Source organism: Sylvia atricapilla, chromosome 10, assembly GCF_009819655.1.
Source record: "Sylvia atricapilla isolate bSylAtr1 chromosome 10, bSylAtr1.pri, whole genome shotgun sequence".
Classification (NCBI taxonomy): domain Eukaryota; kingdom Metazoa; phylum Chordata; class Aves; order Passeriformes; family Sylviidae; genus Sylvia; species Sylvia atricapilla.
Window position 1 is genome coordinate 26,153,153 of NC_089149.1, and position 26,437 is coordinate 26,179,589.

At 36.2% G+C, this 26,437-nt stretch overlaps 1 protein-coding gene across 3 annotated transcripts in view; it reads left to right on the forward strand.

Annotated features, from left to right (window-relative positions):
• ACAP2 (ArfGAP with coiled-coil, ankyrin repeat and PH domains 2) overlaps positions 1 to 26,437 on the forward strand; it is a 64,784-nt gene that overhangs the window by 20,167 nt on the left and 18,180 nt on the right. For 2 of the 3 annotated variants that reach the window (XM_066326401.1, XM_066326402.1), the window contains exons 4-12: positions 412 to 465; positions 4,522 to 4,580; positions 5,069 to 5,252; positions 7,490 to 7,534; positions 8,591 to 8,686; positions 12,888 to 12,962; positions 19,526 to 19,638; positions 23,196 to 23,216; positions 26,262 to 26,313. In XM_066326401.1, coding sequence (XP_066182498.1) covers positions 412 to 465; positions 4,522 to 4,580; positions 5,069 to 5,252; positions 7,490 to 7,534; positions 8,591 to 8,686; positions 12,888 to 12,962; positions 19,526 to 19,638; positions 23,196 to 23,216; positions 26,262 to 26,313 — 699 coding nt within the window. The remainder of the gene's footprint in view (positions 1 to 411; positions 466 to 4,521; positions 4,581 to 5,068; positions 5,253 to 7,489; positions 7,535 to 8,590; positions 8,687 to 12,887; positions 12,963 to 19,525; positions 19,639 to 23,195; positions 23,217 to 26,261; positions 26,314 to 26,437) is intronic. The other variant, XM_066326403.1, reaches the window with a different exon arrangement.

Sequence of the window (26,437 nt, forward strand, 5' to 3'; positions counted from 1 at the left end):
CTGGTGATTGCAACATGTTAATATTTTTTTCCTGAATAAGAGCATTAAATGTGAAAAAATATTAACTATGTATTAATTTAGTATGTAATATTAAATACTGCAAATTAATTTTAGATTATGTGAGCTTCCCATATCTTTAGTCAATTTGAATTTTTCCTGCTTTCCTTCAGTTTGGTACTTTATATACTAGTAAGTAGAAGTAACATTTTTGTTGCTTGTATCCTTAATAGATTAATTTGATAGTCCAGCCATGTTGTTCTTCTAGCCTAATGGTTTTAGTCTCATAATCATGCTATAAGGAAAATAAATTTCCAGGTTCTTTACTGAAAAGCTGTAAGCCTGTGAGCTGTTGCTCATGTGCTGTGTGTTTAGTAGGGCTTAACTTATACCACTTATATGTTCTGTTTACAGGCCAGTTTGACAAAGTTCTCTGACACCTTACAGGAAATGATCAATTATCATAATGTGAGTATTTCTAGCTGCAACATGGCACTGATAGCTCATCTCCAGTTATATTTGATAATAGATTAACAGTAAAGCTTTCTTGTTGATAGTGTTTGCAAAGTAATGGTTTAAATAGTGTTAAATAAATCTCATTTGATACTGAAAAATATTTTATTAATGTTTTGTTTACAAAGTATTTACAAATATCCCCTTTCTGGGTGGGGTTTTTTTTTTTTTTTCTTTTTCCATCTTGGTTTATTTTTCATTTGAAATTTGTAAGCTTTGGTTGTAGAAGGCAGTTTCCCCAGGGAGGATGAGAACCCTAGGAAACTGCCTTGGGAAACCCTGTTCAAAATGCCATAAGCAAGGAGCTTATTCACCTGTTCAAGTATGCAAGTGTTACTAGAAGGTTCCTCATTCTCTGTATTACTTACCATAGGTTAATTTTTGGTGCAGGAATTTTAATATTCTTAATCAGACCCCATCTTATCTCCCCACCCACACTGGGGTGTAGAAATACCTGTCAGACCTCAGACCCCTCTTTTTGCCCATTGTTACTGCCTTGATCTGGTTTGTTCCAGTACAGTGGACACCTTATTGTTGTTTTAGTGTTATTAAATTGCTTCTTAAACAAGTGGATTGAAGCTGTCTCTCTCTCCATCAAGTCGCCATCAGGCTGAGTCCTGAGGAAACTGAAAAGTGTCTGATCGTCTGGGCTCAGAATCCAGGGAGTTTCATTTGGTGCTCTAAGACAGTAAATACTGAATAGTTTCATTTTTTTGAATCAAACTGATGGTAACAGTTGCAAACTATGATCTTATACCTTTGCTGGTCTGAAATAATGCTTGTCTTCTCCATAATTGCTATGTTTTTCTCCTGCCCTTTATAATGCACAAAATGAAGCACTCCTGAGTTGCATATAGTTTTCTTTTTGGAAGAATAGCAAGTTTAGACAAGGGTGGAGAAAGGAGAAAATGCTAGAATTTGAGACTAACTGTAATTTTTAGCATGTCAGAGTTAATCAGAAACTTCATTTTTCTCTGGGTTGAAAACTAATTTGTTATTTTTTCCTCTGAAGGGTTTGGTCTTGTATTCTGAAAGCCAAAAGGATGTGTTTGTTCTTCTGTTTTCCTTCTCTTTCATTGGCCCAACTGCTCTTCGTTAATTTCCCAGCAAATTGCTGGAAACAAACTGAAGTGTCTCCAAAGTGCTGAAAATATGCAGGACACTTAAAGTGTGGGGTTTTCATACCACTGGGAGTTTAAAAATTGACAAGACAGAGAGAATGCAATGGAAATCTGTTAGCATTAACTTGGCTTTCTAAAAGTGTCTGATTAGGCACTTTTTTTTTTTTTAATGCATGCTTTTAGAATGGAAGGGAAGCAAAGCAGGTTAATAGCATTGTGTTTGATTTTTTTTTTCCATTATACAAAGTGTACATATCTGCACCAAATCTAATGAAAACTGTAAAGAAGGGAGTAAGTGAACAGTGGTTCTTGGGTTGTAGAGAGAAGGGAGTACAAAGGTTCAAAGCAGCAGTACTGGAGCAAGTATTACTTTCATGTCAGCGATTTCTGCAGATTAGATGGAGCAGATGAACCCAGGCTGTCCCTCTTCACCACACATCTTACTGCTGGTTACCCTCTTAACCATGTCTTTTATCTATAGTTTGCTCTTTTGGACACCTCTGACATAGGTCCTGTATTACTGCTGCTGTTATTTTACGTGATCATGGCTTGCACTGCTTTGGTAAAATCTAGCATAGCAGAACTCTCCCTTTTGGGCAGTTTGAAGGCAGAAAGCAAAGAACAAACCATATTAAAGAAGATTTATTTTCAGATCTAAGTAGGACCAATCAGTTCTGTCCTGCTTTTCTTTTTTCCCCCTCCATGTCCTTGCTTTGCTCAGGGCATAGTGAGAACAAAGTGGCTTTTACCAAGGGCACAAACATAAGGAGTGAGGCACAATTGCTTTGCCAGACGTTGTGATCCTGTATTGCATTTTCTGAATCTGCATAGTTTAACAGGGCTTCCTGGCTCCGAGTGACAGGTCTGTTGCTGGCTAAGGTGACAAAGCCATCAGGAGGGAAAAGCTAGAGGAAAAAAGAGGAAAGAAAGGATGGAAGGGGTAGGAAATGCTCTCACTGAGTTCTGGATGACTGTCAGTTTTTTCATGTGAGGCTTTGCTACAAATAAGACCAGGGACCAGACTAATGCAGCATCTTCACTGATTCAGCAGTGGGGGAGTAGCTGTGACAGCTTATGGCAAATAGCAGCTTTCTTAGACTTGGAGTGTATGAAAGGTAGTATGTTGACAAGGCTGTAAATCTAATCAGATCGTGGTCTGGGCACTTCTTTCTGTTCTTTTAGGAGGAATGATATCTATGTATTTTTCTGCCCAGCACATTTTTTCTCTTCGTTACTGTAAGCAGAATGCAAGGCTCATATTTCTGGGAGTCCTCTAATCATTTGAGTTCCCATCTGGTTTTATCTTTTGGCATTGATCTTGATTGGTGCACTCCACAAGCACTGGCAAGCTTAAATGTCAGCAGTGGGAGTAGTCCCAACATGACTTCCAGTTTGTCAAGAAGTTCTTTATGCTAGTTGTCTGCTTTTCTGGTTTCCCAAAGTGGAAATACAAACAGGTTCTTCCATGTGTTACTGGTAGATACAATTCTGGTTGGAAGGGGCCTCAGAAGGTGTGGATGGTTTGACTGCCTGCCTAAATCAGGGTCAGATATGAGGTTGGAGCAGGTTGCTTTGGTCTTGAAAACCTCCAAGCATGGAGACTGGATACGAGCTACAGTGCCACTGCTAACGAGTGGCTTAAACTCAGTCATATTTCCCTTAAGTGTTTCTAGAAAAGAGATATGAACTAGTAAAGGTTTTGCTGTCAGTAGTTGGCATTACATATCTTCCCATTTCCAAATCTTAATAAAGAATCTAAGACTGAGAACATTTAAAGAAAACATTTTTTTACCTTAAAGGTTTTGACTTGCTTTTTCAAGAAAATTATTTAATCATTTCAAGAAAATTATTTAATTATTTCAACATCTTTACCTTTTATGAGAGATTCTGTTCAATTAGGCCAATTAATTTTTGTGATGCTACCTTGTGTATTACTGTTACCAGAACAGGAGGTGTAGAGAGGCTGGAAATTGAGGCAACATCTCTTGTCTGCGCAGTAAGAAGTGACAAAAGGATTTGTCCAGTAGCCATTCCATCCTAAAACTCAGGACAGATATGAAACTTAAGGAATGTGTGTTTTCATTTTCCAATTAGAATTTTTTGGGTCATAAGAGAACGTACTTATTGTCTCACATTCAGACCTACTTTGGCCTTAAAAAATTAACAAATATCTTAGCCTTTATAATTTGAATGAGTTGATTATATTTTGCCCACCAGTTCCCAGCCTTCCCAAATCATAAGAAATTTTGGAAGCATTGCTTTGATCACTTATTCTTAAAAAGAATCACCCATTGCTTTTAGTAGTCCATCAGTAGGTGTTTTTCTACAAACATTTCATGTAAAGGAGATGGTACTAAATACTCATGTATGTTACATTTTCAGCATTAATTTCAATCCATGGTTTTGGAGTTTTTGCCAGAAGTTAAGAGCATGTTCTTTCTATGTCTTTTATTTCTATGTTCTTCATTTGTCTTTTAATTGTTGATAAATTGTGAAATTATAAGAGCAAAAAAATGTTCCTTAACATTCAAAGTTGTTTCTTTAGGAATATTACTGTACAATTAACATAAATAAACTTTTAAAATGAAACTAGGCATGTCTCATATTTTCAGAGAGAATAAGATGCCAGGAGCTCTTCTTACTCCTGATAAATACAGTCTTTAAGAAAAGAGCAGCAAAAGATGTTTGATTTGTGTAATTTTCTTTGTTTTCTCCCTTATCTTTTATTTTTTTCCAAACTACTCTGAAGGGATTTATATTTTGATATAAGTTACACAGTGGTTTAATAATAATTCTCATCTAATTCTGCATAATTGCCATTTGCATTTCTGAAATCAGAAGGTATGAGTACATCTAAGTTACTGATCTATATATTAATGCTTTCTTTCAGATTCTGTTTGACCAAATCCAAAGATCAATTAAAACACAGCTTCAGACTTTCGTTAAAGAGTAAGTTAATTTGCACTTGTAGTGGGAAAATTATACATAAAATGGAATTTTAAAAATCTGATTTGAATGGGTGAGACATCCTTCCTGTAAATGGCTACCCATAAATTGAGAAGTGTGTATTAAGGCTTTGTCAAAAATCACCCCAAATCACTGAGGCTTTAGGTCCAGCTGCAGAAATGTTGCAATAGTATGAATTACTGATCTAATTATATATCATAATTGTCTTGGCTTGGAGGACAAAGCTTTTCCCCAGTAGGCATTAGATGTGTTCAGTTACATTTCAATTTTGTCCTTTCCTTGGAAAGGAAAGACAAGAAGCTTCTGTCATAATTTGTGGATTTCTGTTTGACCCAAGCATGTATTGAAGAATATAAAATTTGAGAAAGATGGCAGCTATAGCAGTCACAAGCTTTGTCTGTCTGGCATAGCTTTAAACTCTTTTTCATGCTCTGGAATTAACTTGTTTTCCATATTTCCTTTTTCCATAGAGATATTAGGAAATTTAAAGATGCAAAGAAACAGTTTGAAAAAGTGAGTGAAGAAAAGGAGAATGCTCTGGTGAAAAATGCCCAAGTTCAAAGAAATAAGCAACACGAGGTAGAGGAAGCAACCAATATTTTGACAGCAACACGGAAATGTTTTCGACACATAGCTCTAGATTATGTTCTTCAGGTAAGGACAGCAGTAAAAGGTACTTTTCAAAACCAGTTGTTTAATATGGTTAGAGACTTGTCCTTACAATATTAGAAATTCTTTTTGTAAGCTTCTTGGAATCTGTGGAGATTTAGGGGAAAAAGGAAGATTTTTATCTGCAAGTAATTTCTTTTTTAATAACATCTGAGGAAAATTAATTGATGCATTCTTATTGCTTTAATACTCTGGTATTCAGTGCCCTTGCTGCAATGACACAGTTTAATTTTCAAGTTGAACAATAATTTTTAAAAATCCCCAGTATTTGCCTGATACTTACCTGAATGTTTCGTGAGTTGGATATGCTGCAGTTTCTATTATATATTTAAAGTAAAAACTATAGCCTAGCCTAGGGATTACAAATTACTTGAATAATTCTGATACAGGATGTTGTGTACTTCTGCCATTTTAACTGTATGCTTTGGGTTGTATTCAGCTTGTCTAGATGCCTCAGAGTTTGGCATTGTGCTATAAGGGAAGTCAAGAACTTAAACTATCCTTTACCCTTTTAGTGAAGCTCTCCCATAGGGTGTTGAGAGATGTTCTTTGTCATGCTGTTTTGTATTGTGTAATACAGTAATAAATTTTCTTTTAATACTTAAAATTCATCTGCTTCATACTTACCCTCAATTACAGCAAAACATTATTTTGCTATAAAAGATTATTGCAACTCAGATGGTATGAGAGGCTGGGGGCTCCTAAATAGGTCTAAGCTTCTTCTATGATCGAACACAGAACAGCTCTTTACAATTAAACTGATTTTATATTAGACATTATCATCTTGATTTGTGACAGTCCAGTCAGTTATTTAAAGCTTAATTAACTTTTCTATAAACTGCATTATGAGTTGTAAAATGAAGTGGAGCCTGTCAGCCTGGGCATGTTCACAGACATGGTAATCAGTGGTCAACTCTGAACTCCTGTGTTTTAAACACTAAGGTAATTCTGGTATTTAAAAAGTTGTGTGAATTATGCCCCCACAGGATTATTTGTACTAGCACTAAATGGTGGGGGAAGCTGGCAGTCACTACTGCAGTAGGCCAGTTCCTTGTGTGTGCATTGAACTGCAGGTTGCTTGTCTCCTGGAATTTGTGTGTTCAAAGTTTATATATGTTGAAATTTCCCAGGATAAAGATGCATTTAGAGTAACTGCGAACAGTTTCAGCATCTCTCAACGTGGACAAAAATCCATTCATCTTTAAGAATTCTTTCTACTTTCGCGATTCTTCTGGGAAAATGGCTTCACAACTGTGGTCTCCTTGTGGCTAGTTAGGGTTTAAACTGTAATTCAAAACCTTTGCTTTCCTTTTATTTTTATTTTTCTTTGCCTCACAGGCTGAGGGTTTATTCTGTACAAACGAATCTTAATTATTTTTGCTGCAGAAAGTTTTCCAAAATAATGACCACTTAAGTACAGAAGTGCAATCTGGTTTCGATTATAGCTTCAGCAAGGTTATTTATTTTTCTGAAATTCTAAACTGACTTCGAGGTGTTAAATTACAAAATCATGCCTGTTTCTGCTAAGTGGGTCTTTTAAAGTAAAATCTCTACTTCTGGATGGCAACCTTTAAAGATTAGGGAACAAAGAAGATAAGGAAACTAGGTGAACGTGAAAAATCGGTTATTTTTTCCATATAATGTGAAATTCCTCAAGTTCTAGGGCAATACCATTAATCAATGACTTCAGCTAGCTTAAAAGCACAGGCATACATGGCAAGTTACTTATTGAGACTATTACGTTCTTGCTTGCCTGGGACTGCTTTTGGGATACTGAGATACTGTGAGTCCAGGGGGAAAAGTGACCCTGCCCTGGCAGCAGTGCTGAGTCCAGCTTCTGCAAGGAGCTGGTGGGCTGGCTTAGCTCACACTGCTTGAAACATCTTGAATTCAATCTCTTGAAAATGAGAACCTATTTGCCTTGCTTCAAAGGTGTATTATATTACTTCTAGCTAGCACGTGGTGTCTTGTATTTTCCCTACTGATATAAGAAAATTGTGACTATCACCGTGAAGCTCAAGCTTTGCAAGTATTCTCTGATTGCATCACTTTGATATCATGACAAAACTAGAGTGCCTCTTCTTTTAAAAGTACCTTGGGAAGTCTGACATTGAGCTGTCTTCTTCCAATGTTTTAAGCTATGGTTGTGATTATTTGGGGAGAAATTGCAAATAAAATAAGTTTAGAATAAAAGAAATTGCTTGTTTGTTCTTTTTTCCTAGATCAATGTTCTTCAATCTAAAAGGAGAGCAGAAATCTTAAAATCGGTAAGATATACCTTATCCTCTGTATATCAAATATTTTAATCTATCTGAAATTAAAAGTATGACCACAAAGCAGTATGTTAAAAATTTAGTCCTTTCATTGATGAAAATGTTATCAGTACATTTGGCAATTTGGTGACTGTTAGTTTGCCCTTTGCTGTAGCTGGGCATACATGTTTAACTGTTTATGACAATCCTTCTGGTTCAGATTTGAGCACTTACAGGTTTTCCCTGCTCTTGATCCTTTGGTATGTGTTTACCATGGTTAAAATCAAACTTTGTTTGCCAAGAATTCTGCTGTTTAGGTCTGGTTGATTACTTTGTAAACAGTAAGTGCTACTTAAAATTTATTCTAAGATGAATTCTGCTCTTCCTAAGAACAGGGCATATTTTAATATGACTAATATGGTATCTGCTAAATTAATATAAAGCTATACCTGCATGCCAATTTTCTTCACATTTTATTTCCTTTTTAACTTCACATTATCTCTGTTAGAAGTTTATTGATATAGAGAGTGACAACTTAAACAGTGCTATTCTTTCAAAGGTCTCAAGTTGCTCTCCCATAATTTTCTTAATTCCTTAAAAAGCAGAAACTTTAGTTAGGTTGGTTTGTAACTGCTGCTATTCTGCTCTGCACCTTCCCAACTTGTTTTCTGTTTTAAGGCTGGACAGTCTTCTCAGCTGTGTTCATAGGGTTATGGGTTTAAATCATTAGTAAAATATTCTATAGCCCATCTCTAATGTGTCCCAGCTAAACAGGAGATAAGAAAAATTTCAGGTGATGTGAATTAAAAGTAGTTTTCTGCCATTAAATAGATTTCTTTTGGGGTTAATCTGACCAATTGATTTCTGAGATTTGTGGCTTGGTTCTTCTCTTCATTTACTTTGCACATTTATTTTACAACATTGGAAGCTCTGTGAGGTATTGATGTAAAAATGTCAGAACATGAGAGGAGAAATTAAACCTGAAATTGTAGGTTATGTGAATTAAGTGACATATTTATGTGATATGGGATATAATTTTAAGAGAATAAATATTTACTTTGTTCCTTCTAGATGTTATCGTTTATGTATGCACATCTGGCTTTTTTCCATCAAGGCTATGATCTGTTTAGTGAACTTGAGCCCAACATGAAAGAGCTTGGTGCACAGGTAACAAATTATTTTAAAAATGCATAACTATGTATTGAAATGGAGGAAATATTGATATATGTCTACATATCAGGTACTTCATAGATTATTCAACAAAAAGGGAATTGTAATATGATAAAGGCAAAATATAGAAAATATACTGTAATTAAAAGAATGAAAATAATTACGAACTGAAAGTTGTGTGTTTACTAAAATAAATCCTACCTTTGGGATTTACATATTTTAGCACAGCCATGTACTGCTCTGTGTGATACATGTGATATTCAGGATACTGGATTATTTGGATTTCAAAATTTTTCTATATGACCCATGTTTATAAATATATCTAGTAATAAAAAGTAGATTAGACTGGTTTTCCTTTTACTCAGATACTTTATTTACTATGCAAATTATGCAGTCTGTTTAATTAAATTTTGATGTGTGCAAATATAACTTTGATGTTAGCAGCTTCGACCATCAAATGGAAGTATGATTTTAATAAGTAGTGCAAACTTCAGTTCCTGCATGGAGTCCTTCTTGCCCATTTTTGTTGTTTTATGTTTAAGAAGAGACAGTTGACACTTTTGGGTTTTCAGTGAGGGACTCATTTGATGGCTGCCAACTGCACACAGGAGACATTGAAAATGATTATGCAAATAGATTGGAACATACAGTATTCAAATGAAGATCTGCCTGTGGTGCAGGGAGAAGACTCAGCAGTGTCTTGACTTGTTTTTCAGTACAAGTTATATGAGCACTCCATATTTGCCTCTATCTGAGTGAGGACTTGCAGCAAGTGCTCTTGATACAAACCACTCTATTGCCACTGCCCAAGCAGATCCACAAAGCAGCCAGCCAATTTTTAAGTGTCTGTCCAGGTAAAAAGGCAAATAAATGACAGCAAACTTTTACATTCATCTTGAGTAGATGTGTCATTGAATGTCTAAGAAATGAAATTGTTCTGAGCTTTGCAGTGGAGCAGATTGGGAGCTGTAGAAAATAACTCCAACAACCCAGTGGCTGAATATTATTTTTCTGCTAGACTAGGCCCCACCTGGGTTACTGTGAGTCTTAACTATGTGTATAGACAGACAGGTCTTGGTGTAATAGGGGCACTTGAGTAGTTCAGGTGGATGTTACTCTTCCATAGTTGTGCCCTTTGTTCTTCAACAGCCTTCCAGTCTGGGTTGTAAGTGTTGAGCTGTAGTGTCTGGTTGTATAATAAGTGTGTCCTGTACTTCTGTGGAAGAGGGGATAGGGAAAGGAGTCACAAACTATGGAGTTGATAGTGGGTTATCCTATCAGCCAGGCTTCAGTGTTTCCATTTCATTGACGTGATTCGAGCAAGAAAACACAAGGTTATTTTTGAATGTCTGGTCATGCTTTTGCTTGATCTGGTAAGAAGCACTGTATAACATTCATTTTGGTGCTGGTATCATAGCAACTGAAGGAGTTAAATTTAGAAAATCCATAGCTAAGAATGTTTTAAATATATTGCAGTTGGAGCAAGGATAGACTGAAGACCCTAAAGTTGTACAACTTGCGGAATTGTTCTTTTGTAGCAGACCTTGGCATTTAAGTAATGGGTATTTTTCATGACAGAAGCAGATTCGTAAATAACTGTTGAAAGTTTTAACACTTGATGGCTTTGCAGCTTGTACTGGTCGAAGCTTGTGCCTTTAACAAAGTATGTTGTGACATAACGGGGATTTGCTGGATTTTTGTGAAAATGCTGTTAGATTCCTTCTGTTGGTGAGTGAGTTTTCATTCCTAGGTGAATTTTGTATATGATCTTAATTACAAGGGTTAACAGCATCTGAAGTAATAAAATTGATCTTAAATAGTGTAGTTACAATTTTGACTTATTACTGTCTGTATTTTCAAAATAACTGTTTTACTGGGATGGTATAGGATTAAGCAATTTTGCTTTCTGGATACTTCAGGTCAGGGTAGGATCCCTTAGGAATCAGATCATTGTTTGGGAATCTTTAATAGTGTGCAAGCATAATACGAGCTTTTGCATGGAAACTGTTGGGTTTGCTTCTTTGCATATGAAATGTGGTATTAGCTTAAAAAGAAAACATTTGAATTTTCACTGAGATGACTATTCAGAAAGCTAAATATTTTAGTCTGACTTCTCCTCAGAATGCCAGTTAGAGCACTATGTTTATTCAAATATATTTACCAGTAAATGCAGTAGTTCGAAAAACCTAATTTTCTGAAAATTACCCAGTAATGCTGTAATGACTGGGATTTTGATAGTTTAGTTGTGATTTGCCACAGCCTTTGATAGTTGTATGCTGTTGGTCTTTTTTAAGACAATTGATGTGCTGCTCACCTGAGTGAAAAGGAAGAAACTGGTTTGAGCTTGCAGATAGGAATGGTGCAATGATATCTTCATAATGAAAAAGTAACTGATGGAATGAGCTGCTCTTAGGAATTTTGTATTGGCTGTGGTAATGTATCCTTGAACACTTGTACTGAAGATAAATTCGAGATGCTTGCCCTACCCTGAGTGACTGCCTTCTGTTTCATCTAATGGAGTAGAAGGAAGAATTTCTTGGGGGCCATGTGAAGCTTCCTGAATCTGAAGTTTTAGTAAAAACTTGATACCTATAAAGTTTTGAACAGGACTTGAACCAGTTCTCATCTTTATCATGAAGGGAAGGGTTTCCCAAGGGTCCTTTATGCAAAACAGTCTTTGAGCCCAGTCTCTGTTTTAGAGGCTCTTGTGTTATTTTTAAGTCCTATAGCTGCTTAGATGTGACATGTGGACATTTAACCTTCAGTGTGTTCCTGTTCACAAATACATGTAAAGGTGTGCAAGTGCTGATACGGCCTTTTGAGCCAGAGGGGAAGACAGGGAGAGAAGAGTTAAAAAAAGTAACAGAGTATGGAATTGGATCCAGATGTTTCAGCTTTCTGATGTCTCCATAATTGTTGGAGACTGTCTAGCACAAGGATGTAAGGGCGTGTTATTGTCCCTTTTTTCTCATTTATATCATGTCAAGCAGGGGAAGTAAATGACTGGGGAAATGGCCAGAGCTGACAGGGCTTGACACTTGTGGTTCTGAGAATGGGTGGAGGGGATCCTCTTTGTGTATGGATCAGAGGATCTGTCAGTCATCTGTGCCCTGTGCCGAGTGTGTGACCCAGCTGGGAGCTGGTGCTGCTCCTGCTGTTCCTGCTGTGGGCCTGGAGCAGAGCCAGCCCTGCCCCACAGATGGAGAGCTGGGGCTGAGCGCTGTGTCTGCCCCGCTCCTCTCGGAGACACCGGGGCAGCTGCAGCCTTGTGTTACGGGCTGTGCAGAGCAGGGGTTCAGCAGGCACAGAAATACCACACCAACTTGTCTTTCAGGCAACATCTGCTTCTCTACTGCATTTCTTACTTAAACATGAAAGCCTGTATAAAACAAACAAAACCCAGAGAATCAGAACTATACAACAAAATCAACCAAAACCAGCAACCAACCACAGAAGAAAAACCCAATCAAACTTTCTCTTACAGAATATCTTAAATTTCCTCCTTTTTTTTTTTTTTTCCCTTTTTGAGATTGTAAAAGGAAATTTTTTTTTGTGTAGTGCCTTTTTTATTATCACAGACTTTGTAAGGATGCTAACTTAAATGTTCTCTGTGACAATCTCTGTTATTTTTAAAACCATATTTTTATTTCCAAAATTAGTTTGGTTGTCTCTACCTAAGATTTCTAGCAGTCTTGCTCGAGTACTGCAGGTCAGCTGATCAAGACTATCGAGGCAAAATCCTGGCTGTGACTGTTCTCTCACTTTGTGGAGGGAAAAATCCATAGCATTTGTTCCTTCTAGTTTTTGCTGCTCCTACCAGTGCTGCTGCATAGGCCAGCAAGAGCAGCTAAAGCATGAGTCATCCTCTTGGGAGATTGAGCACCAATGCGGTACAGTCGCATATGCTTGGCACCATGCTGTTCTTTGAAACAGTTCTTCTAATGCTTACAAGAAATGTACACCTTTGTAGAGGTTAATTCAGGGTGGCAGAGCAGTGCTTTAAACGAGGCTTCGGTGGTTATTCAAGGTAAACAATTTGTGACAAAGAATTAATTATACTATGCAAATAAAATAAAAGTCTTGCAGTGTCTAGACGTGTGTCCTTTTTTTTTTTTTTTTTTTTGTCAGCATTGTGAAATCTACTGAGCCAAATTTTTTATGGTAATTTAAAGATCCAATTTTCTGTTTCTCTTTACAGCTGGATCAGTTGGCTGTAGATGCTGCGAGGGAGAAGAGAGATATGGAGCAAAAGCACTCCACTATTCAACAAAAGGTACTTGTTTGAACGTAAAAGGCAGGCTGCACACACTTGTTTTTTTGTCTGTAGCATCTCTCCTCAGAATCTCTGCATCACAACTACAGGGGATGGTATTTTTAGTGCAGAGAGACAGACTGACACGTCATTAAGTGTAGGGTTGGATTGCAGATATTAATTTTGTGTTACTGAACAAAATATTGTGCTAAGTTTTTACTGAAACATAAATAGAACAGTAAAATTTATTTGGATACTGTGATTCTAGCATTTCAGTAGAACTCCTAATTCCTCTTACCTCTTGAATCGAGTAAGTTGTACAGTTTCTGTGTTTCCATGCTGTGTGTTTGTAGAAGAGGTATGTGTGCTGCACAGCCCTACAGCCATAGGTTTCACTTTGGACTGTGCCAAATCCAAGTGCAGCACGTGGAGATTGTGTGGCAGCTGCTGTTGCATATGAAGAGCAAAAGTAAACTTTGGTAAAGAGTATCTAATGTATTGGTTCAACTGTGCACAGATATGAAATTGAGAACATTTAATTGGTGTTTTGGGAAAGACTTGTGCAATAATTCTTTTTACTTCTTGAGAAAATTTAGGTAATTCGTGTTGGGGGAATGACTTATGTTGTTTGGATGTTTCAGAAGCTCTAGATCAGTATTGGTTTTGCAGATGTAATGCTAAAAGTTAAAAATATTTCCATTGAACTCTCTGGTAGTGGGCTAATACTACAGGCACTTTTGAAAGGAATTAGATACCAGTTTAAAGGTAATGCTACACTTCTTACTCTCATTCAAATGCATTCTTTATCTGTTCAGGTGGCAAAAATTGAAAAAAAAAATCCCACCCAATATAAACAAAATCTGATAACTAAATAAATTCAGGAATGAAAACATGCTGAGATTTTAAGTTGGGTAGCCTTAGTAGGAGCCAATATTAGTACTAATGGGAAAAGATAACATTTTTGCTTGCTGAAAACATTTTTATTGGTGCATCCTGTCATCCCCTTAGGAGCTGGTGGGAAGCATTAAGATTGCTGTGAAATTGAGCAGATGTGATGATGAGGGCAGAGCTGACATGCTGTGCTTGTAGTCAGGAGATATCTACAGGCAAGGAAGGAGAAGAAAGGGGGGAAATAGGAAAGATGGAACTTGAGAATTGCTGTTGAAGGTCAGATTTAAAGTTTTTTGTGCTTAAAGGCTCAGTTTCAGGAATGGACAGTAGTTGAGAGGTTCTTTGTTAAGAGAACAGTGGTGCTTCGTGAAGGATGTAAGTTACGAGAAATTTTCTTTTAATTTGCCATAGAAATAATAATTAGTTACCATGAATTATGGTCACTGCTGTTGCCAAGGTGTTTACAGTCTTTGTTTTTTCTTCAAATGCTGCTTAAGGCTGCTTTACAGGTAAACTACTACTAGTTTCAATTATTGCTGGAACTTTTAAGCTTCATGAAACTTGATAAGCCATATCTGTATGTAATATACATGTTGTTGATTTCTAGTAGGAGTGACAAGCACAGTAATGTTACTTTTATTGTTGCTTACTTTAATTGACAATTTAATGCTGTCTCTAAAATATAATCAGGGCAGTCAGAATGAACTGTATGTTATTCTCTTAAGTTCTGTGTTTTGAGTTGTAAATGTTGTCTCATGCCCTTATCAGTGAAGCCACTGTCGCATTTTTCTGCTGATGTCTAGACTGTGCTTTATTGGAGATTCCTCCTATAGCTTGTCCAATCATTTTTTTAGTTTCTTATTCAGATCACGTTGTCTTTTTTTTGTCTCCTCCTACTTGCATTTCCCAACCTTCACACCAAGTTGGCTTCCAGCTCATCAGGATTTCAGAACTGCCTTAGACTTTGGATCTTGTTCTTTTTATCACTACTTGTCATCTGGTCACCCTGTCCCAGATGGCAACTTTATTCCCTGTTCTCATGTCTTGTCTTGTTGCTTTCCACTATGTTCCCAAATCTTCCAATGCCAAATCCTTCCATGTTTTATAACAACTGAAACTTCTGAAGCTTATTGTGTTGAATATTCCATGAGGTATATATGCATTTAATATACTGAAGTTCTAATCTAATGCTTCAGAATGATGCCTTTCCTTCATTGTGTGGATAAAGAACAGTTCCTTTTCTGAAATGTATAGGTAAGTGCATACATGCACACACCTACCCACCTATTACCTGTGTTTGCATATATGTGCATATGCATGCAGAATTATTGCACTAATTAAATAACCCATCTCACTTTTCTGTATAACCATTGTCCTACTTAATTAGGCTGCTGATGGAGAGGCTATTAAAAGTGTCATGGAAGGGCTTGGTCACCAATACCAGTGTGATTTCTTTTTCAGCAGAGCTGATAATCTGATTTACTTTTTTTAATTGCTTATAAGTTTTGTGGTCTATTTACTCAGAAAATGTGCAGGAAACTTTTTTTAATTTTAGTTTTTTCAATGAAAGAAACTACTTTTTGTGTATTAAACTGGAGCAACACATGCTATGAATTAATCTAGAAATTTCATGATCATTCTGGGAAATTTTTGCAATATTTTTTATAAGGAAAGATTAATATTAAAAGAGTGGTGTCACAGTGTCAATACTTTAGACATGACTCATTTTCCCAGTAGTTTGCAGCCCATTGCTATAGCAACATGTTTAATTAAGAAATATTTTAAAAATCAATTGCACCTGTAAACAGCTTCATGGCTTCTTGGTATTGTGTCAGAGCTAATATTTTGTTCTAAAATGAGAGAGATGATACAGGAAAAGTATTTGCTTTGAACTTCAAATAGTTTTTGTTGTATTCAAATCTCTTTTTCATTAAAATAAAAATCTGCTTCCAAAGAATTGCTCGGGAAATAGTTGGGGCGAGAATGATTTGAAAATTTTTAACATCTTGAGTAAACACGGTGATAGGAAACCAGATGCTACCACAATGACAAAGCAGGCATAAACCAGAGCTGCCATTGAGAAGTTGTGCAGACTGATTCCTGTCTCTAAAACCTAAGATGTGCTTGTATTTCAGGTGACTTGTTTGCTCAATGACACTATAACAATAACACTCGCGTTCTCTCCCTCTGTCTTGGACTGTAAACCTTGTTACTTGTGGTGTCTGTTGTTTTAAACCCTTCCTCGAGGGACTTTTCAGCTTAAGCATGACAATCATCTCTTGCCAATGGAAAGGGAATGGAAGCAACTTTCTAAATGGGGGGTTTGTACAATTAGTGTCTCCTGTTTAGTATATGCTGGCCTAATTTTTCAGGTTAGTGTTTTCTTTAGTACTTATGCTCACACATTTACTGCCTTTAAAATAACTTTTAAAATACTGCTTCTCTAAAGTAAAAAATCAATTACACATTCAATGTTAAAATATAGTTTCTAAGTTTTACTGGTAAACTGGTTTGAATAGCTTTCATGGCCTGAAAGCAATTTTGAAAGTAAATCAAAAGCTCTGCTACTTTTCTTGTTTTGGGAATCATACACAGAGAAACAGAAGACATGCTCTGATATAAATTGTGTGTGTGATGAATTGATACGGTCATGCGAAAATGCATTCACTGAAACACTGTCAAGAATATTAAGTGTTCTGTGACACACCAGATTAGTATTATTTCTGGAGATGAAAGTTGTTTTTCCATTGCCAGCTGGTTTGCTGTACCGCATGGACATTTAAAGAAAAAGGGGGAAAGAAAAGGCATAAAAGCATGCTGTATGCTTCACTTATATAACCCACTTCTACATGTTCCTCTTCCAGTAGCAGCCAACCGTGAAAAATCAGTGTCAGAATAGAAGCCATAGATGTTTATTCTTTCAAAACTGAATTAAATGTGTGATGTAGCGCTTCAGTGAAAATTACATAATACTGGCTAAATTTTCTTAGTTCTGGTTAGGTGAAATCTACTTTAGTCTTAACTGATACCTAATTAGTTTAATTATGTTTAAAATAAAGTCTTTATTGTGCCTGCTGGCAAAATACACAGTTCTGAATCACATACAATGACTGAGTTTATTAACATGTGATTCTCTTATGCAGGACACTGGAAAGATATGGGTGGATTTTTCTCCACCCCAGATTATTTTTCATGATTCACTAAACTTTTCCATGCGCCAAGATGAAAATAAACTATAATGTGACTGGTTTGTTCCTATTTTTTTATTATAGAAGAGCAGAGACTAAGATCAGAACAGCTAATTCAGTTTCTTTTTCTACTTTTATCCATGGAATTGGAGTTTCTTTTTTCTGATTGTTTGGTCTTGTTTTCCTGACCACAACATTATCCCTGAAATTTTATGGATAAAGCACATATTCCTACCCCCCTCCAGTTAGTAGTCTGCCATGTACAGTTAAGGAGATATTTGACATTTGTGTCTATACTCTGGTGTCTTTTTCTGCTTTGTGAAAGTGGAACGCAATCAGGGAAGTAATTAAAAATGACGCTAAATGCATTTCATGGGAAGGCTCATATAATTCTGACTGAGAGTATGGCATGATAAATGATCCAAAGGTTTCCTGTCATACATACTTGTATACACCTTCAAAGCACAAATCTGGACTCTATGGAAAAGACAGCTGCATTTTCTGCAGCAGTTCTCCAAACCCAGAGGAAAATGTGATTACATAGTAGTTTCGACAGAAAAGATTGAGGAAATGTATGTTGTCTTTAAACTAGACAAGGAGTTACAGGCATCACTGAGGCTGGAAGATGCAAATCTTTAGCAGATTTCATTATGTTTGGGAGCTGGTAAGTTAGAGTAATTTATCAGTTTTGGGGGGCTGTAGGGAATGTGACATCAGTGTGTCTAAGTTTGTGCATAGTGGTTTTCCCTTTTTATTTTGAGAGCTTACATGAAGCCTTTTATGTTCAGTGTATTCTGATCTAGAAAACAGGCAGAAAATTAAAGTTATTAAATGTTGAATAATGAATGCAAAAATTTTATATTCTTTTGGTGAAGCTTTCATTTGTAACTAGTATGTTTATTCAGATTGGTGTATGGTAGTGATATGATAGTTCCATTTTCTTTCAGAACTCTTGCACTGATCATCTCTCAATTCATTAATAAAAATCTAGATTTAACATTTCAACATTAGTTAATCCATCTGGATTAGTAATAGCTGAAAACAGTGAGTAATTTTAAGGAATTTATGCTATTCTGACTGGGGAGCTCAAAGGGCCCATTTTAATATTTGTAACCATTTCACTATCATGTGTAATTAACCTTGGATTGGACCAAACCATCTGCATGTATAAGAGTAAACATCATGTGTAGCACGAAAGTTGTGTGCATCCTGGGCTATTACCTGGGGCTAATGACCATGTTGATGTTGAAGCTATTTCTTTTAACACATATTTCTTGCCTCTTTTCTTTTATGTATAGACAAATTCCTAAGAAGCAAAGTACAAAACAGAGACTTTCAGATATACTTTTCACACAAAGCTGATGTTTGCAATTTATCAAAAGTAGCTACTGAAGGTTCAGGAAAGTCATATTAAAAAATGTTCTGTCTTTTCAATATTTAACCTTTTTGTTTTATTTCTTTTGAAATTTAATTTTCAGTAATGTGTCTCTTACACCCGTGTTAAGGGAAAGAAGCCATATATTGCTAGTCTACTTTAAGGATATATATTTTAGTAACATGAAATAAAATTACAGCATGTATATTATTTTCATTTTTGGACAAAGTTGTGATAAATGATGTCATTCCATGTGTGCTTTTTCATGCACTCCTAGTAGATGTTATCCTCCCACTCACTGAATATCTGAACTCTACCTCCCTGGGAAGAGCCCATGCTGTTCTCAATGAGATGTGAAAGCAAATGCTCACCACATATATAATTACTTAGTCTAACCTACCTTTGCTAAAGATGTGAAGCACTCAGCCTTTCTAAAGCTCAGAAAGCTGCTATGAATTGTTATTAGCTGCCTTTGGTTGTCACTAGGTTGATGGAAATGCATGTTTCCTTGTCCTACTTGTATTTTTGTAGTCTTATTCCAAGATCATAAAGAAAAAATTACTGCTACGCTCTTGTCATCAGTGCCAGCACCATGATTGCTTTACTCTAGAGTTAACTGATAGCATCATCTTTATTTGATTACTGTCTTCTAAGTTCCTGTGCAGCTCAGCTGTCAACATGACAGAGCTGAAGAAAATGCCAAAGCACAACTGGTTTTATACAGGTGTCTGCAGCAGGCTGCAACTGTTTTTGAGTTTTGACTCCTGACTTTCATGGCTTCTTTTCCTCTGCTTTTCTGTCCCCTTTCTTGGGAGTATGAGAGACCATTTGAGCAGGCAGTTGAAGCATCAGATACTCTGTCAGCCATATTTGCCCTCTATTTGGCTGTAGAGGTCACCAATACCTGAACAAGAAATTCCCCTTGTTGTAGGTAAAGTAAAAATCTTCAGCATTCTCATTGCCTAAAATTGCTTGTTTAAAAAAAGCCATCGAGGCTGAGAGTCATAGTTTGACTAATAAGTGTTGCAAGCAAAACCTTATTCCAAGGTATTTACTCTTTGACAATAGTACTGCTCATATTTGAAGTTTCACTTGAACTACAGTGTGTTTTTCTTGTTCCTTTTTACTAGGATTATTCCAGTGATGATACTAAACTAGAATACAATGTAGATGCAGCCAATGGCATTGTTATGGAAGGTTATTTATTCAAGCGAGCCAGCAATGCCTTCAAGACTTGGAACAGGTAATTATTCACAATCTCTATTTGCTGCTTATAAAAATACTGCTTTTTAACCTGAATTCTCATCTCATTCATAATCTCTGTAACTCACTGACTCCATAGTTTTGACAGAACACTGGGGTGACTCTGTTAGTTAACTTAGAGATGACACTTCAAAGCCATTTTTCCTTGTTTTCTGTCCTAGTTGTTTGAAAACCTTTTCCCTTGTGAAAGCATGTGCTAGGAAAGTATTAGAAGACAGAGTGAAATAGAAGTATAGACACTGGAAGCAGAGAAACACAATCAAGGACTCAAGTTGTTTTTCCTGAAAGATAAGCAGTATAATTGTTATCCTTTAAAATTCCTGTGCAGTGACTTTTGCATAGTAGTTTTGATGGCCCATTTTGATGGCCCTTTTGGGAATTCAAAATATATTGTTAGTCATATATATATATAACAATGTATATTTTACTACTATTTAAATATTTTTCTTCCTGAACAGGATTTCTTTTGCATTTCCAAGGCTGTGTGCCTTTTTCAAGGAAATATATATGCTCGAGCATTTACAGAGCAGTTGGATACAATTCTTGAATTTTAAATGTAATTTGTTGTGATACAGAGCTCTCTATTGTCCATGTTCTGGTTTTTTTTTTTTTTTCAGCAGCGCTTCTGTTAAACTATTTGCTGTGTTTCAAAGAGCAGAATGTGCATTTGAGTGGGTGGTCCCTTCCAATCTTAATTATTCTATACTTCCTTGAGCATCTCAGCACACCACAAGCTTGTCAGAAATTGGGGTCACTTCAATTAAATCCATAGGCTGATGCAAGGGCCGTTGGTGCCAATTAGAATGTATCTACATTAGCAAGCCCTGGGCAACTAGTACAAAGGATTTTGCTTTCGACTGATTCTGGTCTGGTTCTTTGGCCTGATCATTCGTCTGTAATTGAAATGTGCTTTCTGGGTTAGTTTTATGCAAGCAGAATTCAGAGTTCTCCAAGACAAATCTGTGAAACATCAAAGGACGGTTAAGGGAGAAAACCAGGAGATGTGCATCAAAAGCACCTTCCTGATATGAAGTAATATGTTATTGTCAGCATGCTGGGAAAAAGTCTGCAGTAATAGGGCAGGAGATTGTCCTTTATTGGATTCCCAAGGGGCTGAAAGGGTCCCTTTTGCCATTGCTGGATTGACTGATGGTGAAACTCTCTGTGCCTGGCATCCTCTTCTGAATAGCAGGAAGGCTTTGCTTTGCAGGGAGAGAGCAGGACAGGAGTGTTTGCTTCCACATGGCTTCATTCCTAAGTGTACTGTACATGTCTCTTACTTTAAAGTGATTAGAGAGTAGGATTCAATTAAAACTAACCTCTCTATGTTGGTAATTTAAATGGACACAAAGTAAATAAGGAGAAGCTGTAATTAAATCAAGATATTCTATGACATTCCTTCAGATTAAGTTACAGATTTGAACAAATAAAATAAAAGCATATCCAAGCAATAATATAAGAGGGCAAAGATAAACAGCTCGCTAATAATTCAGAGCTTCCTACTTTTATTGTATAATGGATATTTACTTAGAGTTTTTTCTTCTATTTATCACAGAAGCATTTAATAAAGCAAAACCTTTGACCTTTTTAGTATTAGATTCTTGATAATTTATCTCACTATGACAGACTAGTTGGATGCTTTTAGGCAAAAAATGAGATTGGATATGCTATCTATGAAGAGTTCTGAAATTTAATCCAGCATTTAAATTCTGTATTCTACGTGTTCACAAACCATTACTAATTGCCATTAAACTACTTTTATCATACATAAAATATACATTTAATACCTTAATGAAGACAGTCTTTAATTTCTGAATCTAGCCCCCCATTTTTGCTGTGTTTTAATTTTTAAAGAAAGTATTTTTGCTCTTTTTTTGTCTCTGAATACATTTGTAATTGCTTGCTATGCTGTGGGCACAGAAGTGGTCACTGCCATTTTCCACTGCCTGTTTCCTGTGATGGAAAGGTTTTATTTGTGAATATTCCAGTTTCAACTGTGGGGAGATACTACTGATTGAAGTTTATCATACACTAGAGATTAGAGGAGTTTTCCAGTCACTAGGTAAAGCACAAGAAATGATTTTGTCATTGCATTAAACTGTCTTGTATGTAAAATTTTATGACATATCAAAGGAGGAAACATTTAGAGAATTATATATTTTATTTTAGGGAATTCTGAGCTGAAGTCAAGACAGACAAGATACTTTCAGATACTTACAGATTAGCTGCTTTGCTATATCCCGATATTTGGGAGAGGTGGGTGGAAAATCAACCAGCTGAAACAAAACTAGAAGAATTTGCTAGAAATACTGGAATTTCCTGCTATTCCCAACCAAGGGTGACAGCACTGGTCTTCCTACTGACTGCTAAATGCACTGACAGTAGCAATATGTATTTAAAATGGAGGCTTCTCTTTTAACCCCATTGGTATCAGTTGGTCTTATGTTGGCTCTAGACCTTTTTTAAGAACTTCTTCAAGAGTGAATTAAAGGCACTTAAAACATTGCAATGGCCGCTATTAGCAGATGCTTGCCAGCACTAAAAACATAAGAGAAGAGGCAGGGGTGTGGTAGGTTTTGTCTGGGTTTGACACAGAAGTGTGATTCTCGCTGACAGATGAGAGGAATGTGATGCTTCTGTGTGTATGTCTTGGTGAATCCATGGACCCCTCAGTGGTATTATCCTGGGAAAAGCCTGATGGCGGGGAAGAAAAAAAAAAGACTGTGTAATACAGTCCTTGGAAGGGGGGCAAATCGCGTGTGGTGAATGAAAATCTGTTTCCAGTCCAAACAAATGTCTTGCTAGCATAATGAAGTTTCTTCCTGGGGCACATAGCATCTCGTGTTTCATCATCTCGAGACTTTAATTATTTGGGCTTTTGCATCAAGTTTCCTGTTCTTGGGAACTGTTTTCCAGTTCTGCTTGACACTGACTTCAGAAACAAAATAAGTGTTTGAGCAGGCTGCAAAGTAAACCCTGAGCTATTTGCAATTCAGTGTCGCTGTATTCTGAAAGAGATGGAGCTTTTGTAATCTCTTTTTGTTGTGACTAAAAGGACAGCATATAATGTACACAAGTATTTCAGATGATACAGTTTAGTGGAATCAAAATTATATCCTTGTACTGCAGAGTCTTAAAGTGACAGGTATGGACACCTGTGTTTGCAATGTATATCTGTCTGTTCATAAATGATACACCTTATTGTACAACAGTTTTCTTAAGGCATCAGGAACTGGAGTCAGGTGCATTTATTATGGAACAGTAGCTGGAAAGCTGTTTTGGTTCCCAGAAATTCAAATGAAAAATAAGTCCATATCATGAAGAAAGAATAAATGTGTGTAGGGAGCAAAGCATGTGTCAGACCACTTGTATGTTCCAGATAGGTTTCAGATTAGATGCAATAGATATTTTCCTTTTTAATTCTGCTGTATTTTCAGATCATGCTAATTCTTTTCTTATTTTGCTCATTTTGCATTTTTCATCCCTTTTCCTCCTTTCCCTTATGTTTTAATCCTACCCCATTTTTTCACACGACAGGAAAAAGCCAGATCACATCAGGTACCAACCAGCTTTTTATACCTTCCCAATGTTTCCTTGGCACGCAAAAAGCTCTTCATTAACCCTGCATTTAATTTTGATTACTTGCAATGGATGTATAAGTGACTCAGTCTCTAAGAAAATAACAGAAGGATTCTGCCTGGGATGCCAGTATACCTGCTGCTCAACTCCATTAAAAGATTTAGAAAGATTGAGCTAGTTTTAGCTAAAAAAGGAATTAAAGCCAAGTTTCTGCACTCAAACTTCTGAGCTGAGCTCAAACAAGATCAATGTCTTGCCTTTTTCCAATTGAAGTTGATGAGAATTTTTTTTTCTTATCAACTGTATTTGGGATAGACATGTACTTTTAAATGTTGTGCATTCTCAATTACTCTGTTTTAATTGTGTGCTGCTAACAACTAGAGATGAAAACTGTTTCTGAGAATCACAAAGCACAGTTCATTTTTTATGTAAAACTCACATTTAATATTTCTTTACAGTATGACTCACGGTTCTCAGAAACTGTAATTTTTTTCTATAAATTTTGCATTGTTTCGTATTTAATAAATGGAGTTTTGAATTATGTAGGTATAAATGAGGAGACCATTTAGTTTCTAAACAGGAACAACTATTTTAACTACCATGAAGTGAGACAGTGTGAACTACTTCAGTATTCCCAAGAATGTTTTCTCCTTCACCATGCTTCTCTCTTGCTTTTGACAAAAGGACACATTTAAGGAAACTTGGGTAATAATCAGTATTTACTGCACACAGAATGCCTGAAGATTTATTAAAATATTCTTAGAACCTGATAGATGTTATTAAAATATTCTTAGAACCTGTGCTGCTGTTATAGCAGCACCTTCAGTACAGAGATTGTACCTGAGAAGCTCCTGGCTGATGCTGGTGTAGATCCCCAGCAGTCTGTTTGCTACAGTAAAGTGTAGAGTTGTTGATGGTATTTCGTTAATGAGAAATAACTCCCAAGATTTCGGCATGAATAAAACTGCTGTGGTGCTCACACCTCAGAGGGCAGCCTGACACTTCCATCTTGTTAAGCAAAAAATAAAATGTATTAACTCTGACATCTGCTCCTAAAGTGTGATCTACAAAGTTTCTTTTAAAAAAGCACCAAAACCTGCACCCTTTTTGCCTGGACTGAAAATTTTCCTTTAATGGATTTAATTTTTCTGCTAAGAAAAAAAAGGGACTGAAATACTTTCAAAAGTTCTAAACTAGGTTTTAATTTGTGTTACAATTTGTGTGTTCACTTATATCCAACTGATGAGATTAGAGCTTGTTTACTAGAGTAACTCATCAAGTATGTAGCTGTAGAACAAATGAAGAATTGCATTAATGAAGTTAATTGCACTTCCTAAGGCTCTTATTAGGGATTTGCTCCATTGCTCATTGTCTTGGGGCAAGACTGCTTTTTTTTCCCTTTACCACTCCCATTATCACTTAGGCAGCGCTTTTCCTGTTGTTCTGTGTTACATTCAAAAAAGCACATGAAAAAAGGCGTGAGTTTATTTCCTTTTCAAGTTTGTTTTTTGTTATGTTTTCTATATGAATTTTGGCAATAGCCTGCCTTATATTTGGGGCATACTTATTAGAAAAGATGATACCTTTTCAGTAGCAGTGACTAAAACCACTGCTGTTTATAAATTGAAGAAGTCAAGGATGACAGGAGATCCTGTTGCATTTTAAATTGAACGTATGTGCACAACATTTGAAAAGACTGTTAAAAGGTAGAATCTCATCTGTCTACGGAAGACTAACCTTTCTAACAAATACTACACTTTCTGTTTTGGATCTAACTTTTTTTGTATGTATTAATTTTTCTTAACCATCTTTGTGCACTTCTTTCCATGAATGGCTTGTGGTGGTTGAATAAATACATGGGGCCCTCTTGTTACTAATAGTAGTAAAATGTAGCTTGAAGCTCAGCAGCCTGTGGAGAAGAACAAGGTCTGTTGCAGCACAATATTTTGTTTACTGTTACCATTCAAACTACTGCAGTGCAGGAAAAAGTGATGTGTAGTAAAGGTGGGATATTGGAGATAAATGAGGAATGATGCTGTGGTAAACACAGATTTGCATTATAAGCCTGAACAAACAAGCTGTAAATTTCACTGAATTGTTTTTTACATTCCCATCATTTTTGTCAGTGAAAACGAAACTGTGATAATTGGGTAGCTTTTATTTTGTGCATCCCAGAAGAGCTACAAAGGCATGGTTATGTCTACTGGGTTTTTTTCGTTCAGTGGTCTGATAAAGCATCATTGTTAAGAGATCTGAGGAAATATTTTTTCAAAATGTGAATGATTTTTCCACTCTCTGAGATGTATCCTGTGTGAACAGTGAGTTTGAAAAGGAAGGATACAGTTCAGAGGAGTTTTTAACTATTACATTATCTTTTGGATTTTACAGGATGCCTTCATTAAATCTTAATTTGTTATTTTCCTTCAAACCTGAAGCTGAAATTAGGATCCTACTTAAAAGGTTTTCATTTGGTTTATTTTTTTTTTAGTTTTAATATGCAGTGATTTTATTTCAGGATCAAAAATTTTAAGACATGCCCAATGTAGGTAGATACTAAACCTGCATGGGATTGCAACACCGAAGTATTTTTAGTGCCTTAGTAAGTTAGTTTTACTCCCAAAAATATTTTAGGATTAGTTTACATGAGTTTAAATGTTTTTGTTATTCAAACTATCTGAATTTGTGTTATCAAACAACTACTTAAAATTGTAACTTGCTGCTAAAATACAGAAGGAAATGTTCTTTGAAATGAAAGTGTTTTGTGTGATAGCTTAACTAATGTTGTCATAACATGAATGTGTTTGTTTAGGACTCAAATTATTTGAACCTTGCTTTCTTTTCTGTTTTGTCTCTGCTTTCCCTTTTTTCGTTATTCTCGTGAAATATTTCCCAAAACTGTCTGCAGCATTATTTTCTTGAATTATTTTATGCAGTCTCTTTGTAGACTGTATGTTAGCACATCTCAGTCAAATAAGCACTGTAAAATCAGTTATGTATTCTCTGGATGTCTCTTCATTTGAATAGGCGCTGGTTCTCCATACAAAATAACCAACTTGTGTACCAGAAGAAATTTAAGGTAGGAGTTGAAAACTGGCTTGGGATAGTTCGGGGTCTGGGTGATGATTTTCCTGATTGATTGGGGAAACTGCTGATGTGGCATCCTGTGTCGTCTTCAACAACCATCTGCTTTTTTCTAAGCT